The sequence below is a fragment of the Histoplasma capsulatum genome, genomic scaffold (genome assembly GCF_000149585.1).
Source record: "Histoplasma capsulatum NAm1 scaffold_5 genomic scaffold, whole genome shotgun sequence".
Classification (NCBI taxonomy): domain Eukaryota; kingdom Fungi; phylum Ascomycota; class Eurotiomycetes; order Onygenales; family Ajellomycetaceae; genus Histoplasma; species Histoplasma mississippiense.
This window is the reverse complement of record NW_001813978.1, coordinates 2,331,695-2,336,362: the sequence shown is the minus strand read 5'-3', so window position 1 is coordinate 2,336,362 and position 4,668 is coordinate 2,331,695. Positions and strand designations below refer to the sequence as shown.

The following is a 4,668-nucleotide window of genomic DNA, read 5'->3' as shown; positions in this document are numbered from 1 at the left end:
GATTCCAAATGGAAAACAGCCAACGAACATGCAAAGAAAAGACGAAGAACAAGAGACCAAAGACCGAAGCGTGCGCCGCGAGGGGTGTCGTCCAAGCCACCAGGTCTTGATTGCAGATTGGCCTTGCGCTAATCGTGGATCTCCGTATTCTGTATTTTTGGGCGAAAACGCATGTTCATCGTTGGTGGACAAACTCTGAGCACAGAAAGTCTCCAACCTACCTGAAAATCCTGTCTATCTGGGGGTTTGTTGGTTTTGTCGGGTTTGTCTGTTTGTCTGTTTGTCGGTTTGTCGGTCTGTCGGTCTGTCGGTTTGTTCATACTTTTTGCTCAACTGACAAGGCTGGATACCTGCAGCGTCCCTGTGGCAAAGTAAGGTAATTTACGTCATTTTCTGATAGGGGGCCCGTGGTTTATTTTGCCATCCATTTTCAAAGCTCTTGTATCCCGGGTGAGATCCTGGGTGTCTGATTTCCCCTTCAGGTAGTTCCTCTGGAGTCTGGAAGGCGAGGTTCTCGCCACGCGCTCGAAGATGGGACGTGATTGATGCTTTTGATATCCTGGTTGCTGTTTGGGGGAGGGTCTTTGCTCAACCAAGCCAGCCCCAAGATGGCCACACCCGAACCCGGTTTGTTTGCACCCATCAGTAATAAGCCAAGAGTTCGATTTGAGTGGTTCCATTAAAGCAGGGCCATCCCAACCTGCTTTCTCAACCTGATGACTGAAGGGGAGCCATTGGATTTTGGTGGATGGTTTGCAATTACATCAAATCTTCAGTGTCCCTCCTCGTCTATTACAAAACAATGCCGCGGGCGTTTGCAATAACGTGATTGGCACGCAAGTTCAGGATAGGAATACAAAGACAATTAAGTTAAGTTCAAGTTATTTAGTGAGTTAACTAGTTAACTAACAATGAAACTTTAGACCGGTTACGTAAGAAAGACGTAACTGGACAGCTAGTTAGCCAAGTGAGTTAAGTTGACTGGAGTCTTTAGCTACAATTTTGGCTTGGTCAATGTGGAGCTCCCTCTGGGTAAATTAAAAATAATGGCCTTTCTCAGGTCATATGCAGATCGGAGTTGCAAGTGAAATTAGGGATCAGAAGTGAAGATGGGGGGTTATGGTTAGAGTTAGTTAAGCGCAAGGGCGTGGATGAAGAGGGAAACCAGATAGATGCCAGTCAGACATACATAGTTAGCTACAGTTGAAACATCGCTATTAGGTGCTCCGTAGCTTGAAGCACAACAAAAAGTCGTGCATGGTTTGTAAAGGAGATAAGAAAAGGAACCTTGGAAGCAAGAAACCGCAGCATTTGTTGTTGCTGTTGACGATGATACAATGATACCCAAAACCCACGTTCTGGCACCATACGGAATCGTAATATTCTAGAACGAATTAAATTACCGAGCCCCTGTAATACCCGGTACCACCCCATGTCAGCGCCAACCGACCTGGCAGGGAACGCTGCGAAGGAACTGGCTTTGACTTCCACGCCTTCCAAGGATCCGCCGCCGCCGCCGACCTGCGTTGCCGTTTCTACTCTGCGTACAACACTCACACACACACACACACACACACACACTCGGCCAACAACAGAGACACCGCAAGAGCAAAGACACGGCGGAGATCAGACAGACTTCATCAGGCAACGCCCGCCTTCTTCCCTCGCTCGCTCTGGCTTGATCTTCGTCTCACGGCTGATATCGCTTATTCCGCCTGCGTCTTCAAATTCCTTTTATTCTCCCACTGCTCCCAGTCCCTCGTGATCTCTGTCCCTTTATTTCTGCTGTCTACTGTGCATTCCCCGTCTGACCCGGTGTGCTCTCCACCAAACACTATACTATATATATATATATATATATACACCCACACACACAAACACACACACACACACATATATATATAATATATCTCCCTCTGTTGACATCTCGTTTCCTCTTCGAATAATTCAGTCCCCTCCCCTTCCCCCCAATCCAATAGTTATCAGTCGTTTCTGACCGCTATTCCGCCACGAAAAGCCAGCGCCTTTTGGACAGGCTGCGTCTGAAAGACTCTCTGTATGTGTTTCCCTGAGGTCTTCGTTGGATATGCCTAACCCGTCCCTTACTTATCTTCGACGCCAATAATTGTTGCTCACACGACCTTTCCACAGCTCGCTACACGGGTTCCTATACCAAGATACACCGTCTGGAACTCTCGAATTACCTGGTTCCTCAGGCCTTGGGGTCTTGAGTAGGTATCCTTGGGGGGCTAGAATACCGCCAATAAAAGTAAAGGATTTAAAAAGAGAAATAAAAGAGAAATAACGATTTTCATGGTCAGGCGCTCTTGGTGGCGTTGAACAAAAAAAAATCCGTGTTGTGTGGATCAAAGGAAAACGTCTCAACCTGCAACAACAGCTGGAAACCGGGGTGGGAAGCCCTGTGGGGAAAAGAGTCCGGAAACAGGCTCGAAGGAATAGGAAGCAGACCAGGCTCTGTCGTTGTCTGGGCGCAATGATTACGGGCACATCGCGATACTCTGCGCTCTTGTTCCGGACCCCCACCCCTGACCAAACGCCTCAACTGTCACCCGCCCCCTCAGATAGTGACTCGGACGACGATAACGCGATGGAAGGCTGGCACTCGAACACCAGACCACTCAGCCTTGCTATCCCCTCTACCGGCACTCGACCGACCCTGGACGATGTATTGTCCGGAGTTTCACCGCCGCCCTACACACTCTCTGCTTTCATGGCTTTCCTTTCTCAGAACCATTGTTTAGAGACCCTCGAATTTACGATGGAGGCGAAGCGGTATCAGGACAATTATTACGCCGACCCCTCACGAACACAACATCTCTGTAAGCTCTTCCAGAGGATATTGACAGCATACATCTTTCCGGCATCTCCACGCGAGATCAACGTATCTAGTGAGGTCAGAGACGACCTCCTAAGCCATTCAAACTCACCCACTCCACCTCGGCCAGAAACACTCGATTCCGCCGTCAGGAGGATGCGAGATCTAATGGAAGAGTCAATATTCCTTCCGTTTCTACACAGCCAAAGTCCACCTGCGATAACACCACATTCGCCCTTTGATGAAACAAAAGCGGAGGATGATTCCCAAATGCCCCGCCATTCTTCCATACGCCGGCAACTCTCACCCCAGTCGTCGTTTGCCTCGCCACGCTCGCCTATTGCCGGGTACTCTCTACCATCCAACACGTCAGTGGGCCGGTCGGAATCCCGAAGCTCGGGCCAAAGCTATTCCCCAACCAGTGGTGACTTTGCGTCCGCCAACACTGATGATTCTGGAAGCATGACATCCAATCCTAGTTCGGGTGAACTAATGACGCCACCAACAACCCCGTCATATAGCGACGTTGGATTGCATGCTGGGGCGCAGGGGCAGGGCCACAGTCCCAAAGCAAGACCGGAAAATTCATGGAAGAAAATGGGGTTGAAACTTGGTTGGAAAAAGCGGCCAGGAGGTGGAGGGAGTGCCGGATCGAGGGATGGCCGGTCCCCTCCAACTGAAGAGGATTAAGAGCGGGCCCTTTTTTGATCAACCACCAATCAGCTCATACTCTCACAACTTCTTTTTTTATTAATGTTATTACGACCACCGCTACGGCCACCACTACCGCGACTTCTTCCTACATGAGCGTTGCATATGGAGGGCATTCTCGCCATCCCTCTTCCTCCCCCTCCTCACACACTTTCGTCTCACCCACACATCCACTCAGCTCCTCTCTTCTCCTATTTTGTCTCAATGCCGTTCTCACATCCTATATGCTCCTATCTCGATGATCCTCCCTCCCTGCTCTGGCTTTTGTTTTCCTTAATCTGCATATTACACGCATATTTGGTCTTTTGTTTTTCTGTCGGTTTGCATTATATACAGGCTGGTATGTTCTCACAAACGTGTTTTCACTCTCTTTCTCTCTCTCTCTCTCTCTTATTGGTTTTTCTTTCTTTTTTCTGAATGCCTGCGGCATGTATCCAATTACGTGCGTTTACGTTGACGTTAAATAGCATGCGATTCCCTCTCCTATTTTTTGCTTTGTTTCCTCCCCCCCCCCCCCCCCCCTTTTTTTTTTTTTTTTTCGGCCCTCTGAGGCTCCCGTTCACCTTCACCTAGGATGGCTCTCTGCACTTAGCCCGGGAAGTCTACTAATTCCTCAGGATCCCCTAACCCCTTTTGCCTGCCTTTTAGTTCATTCACAGAAATTAATACTCCCTTCTTAAGGCCCCATGTGTGCCTGGAACTGAACACGCTGATGTTGTTACACAATTTATGTGTCAGACCATTTTCCACCCTCATTGAACACTGCAACCTAAGAGGATGAGACTCACTTGTTGGGTGATAAATCAAGACAGTTCATATGGAAGGGCTCAGTGACCTGTCATCATTGTACATGGTAGTTAGAGCACAGGCTTAGCTTCAGGTGCCTGAGTTCAAATCCCACTGCTGTGACATTGGTCAACTTTGAGCAACTACCTTAATCCTGTTAGACCTCCTATTGCTTATTACTAGGACAGCACAGGTACTGGTCTCCTAGTATTTCTTTGGAAATTCCATGAGGTAGTGCCTGTAAAGTTCTTCGCTATAGTGCTTGACTCATGATTTTAGTATTATTGACATTATTACTGGCTGCAGCTATTGAGTTGTCAAAACACATTTGGGGG

General features: G+C 48.4%; 1 protein-coding gene across 1 annotated transcript; it reads left to right on the top strand.

Annotated features, from left to right (window-relative positions):
- Positions 1-608: 608 nt before the first annotated feature.
- On the top strand, positions 609-3,526 carry HCAG_05554 (predicted protein; the record flags this gene model as incomplete). The annotated part of the gene is made up of 8 exons (XM_001540037.1): positions 609-627; positions 924-967; positions 1,061-1,178; positions 1,596-1,761; positions 2,036-2,056; positions 2,152-2,231; positions 2,322-3,204; positions 3,358-3,526. The coding sequence occupies 8 exons, from the start codon at positions 609-611 to the stop codon at positions 3,524-3,526; spliced, it is 1,500 nt and encodes a 499-aa protein (XP_001540087.1).
- Between the last annotated feature and the right edge of the window lie 1,142 nt (positions 3,527-4,668).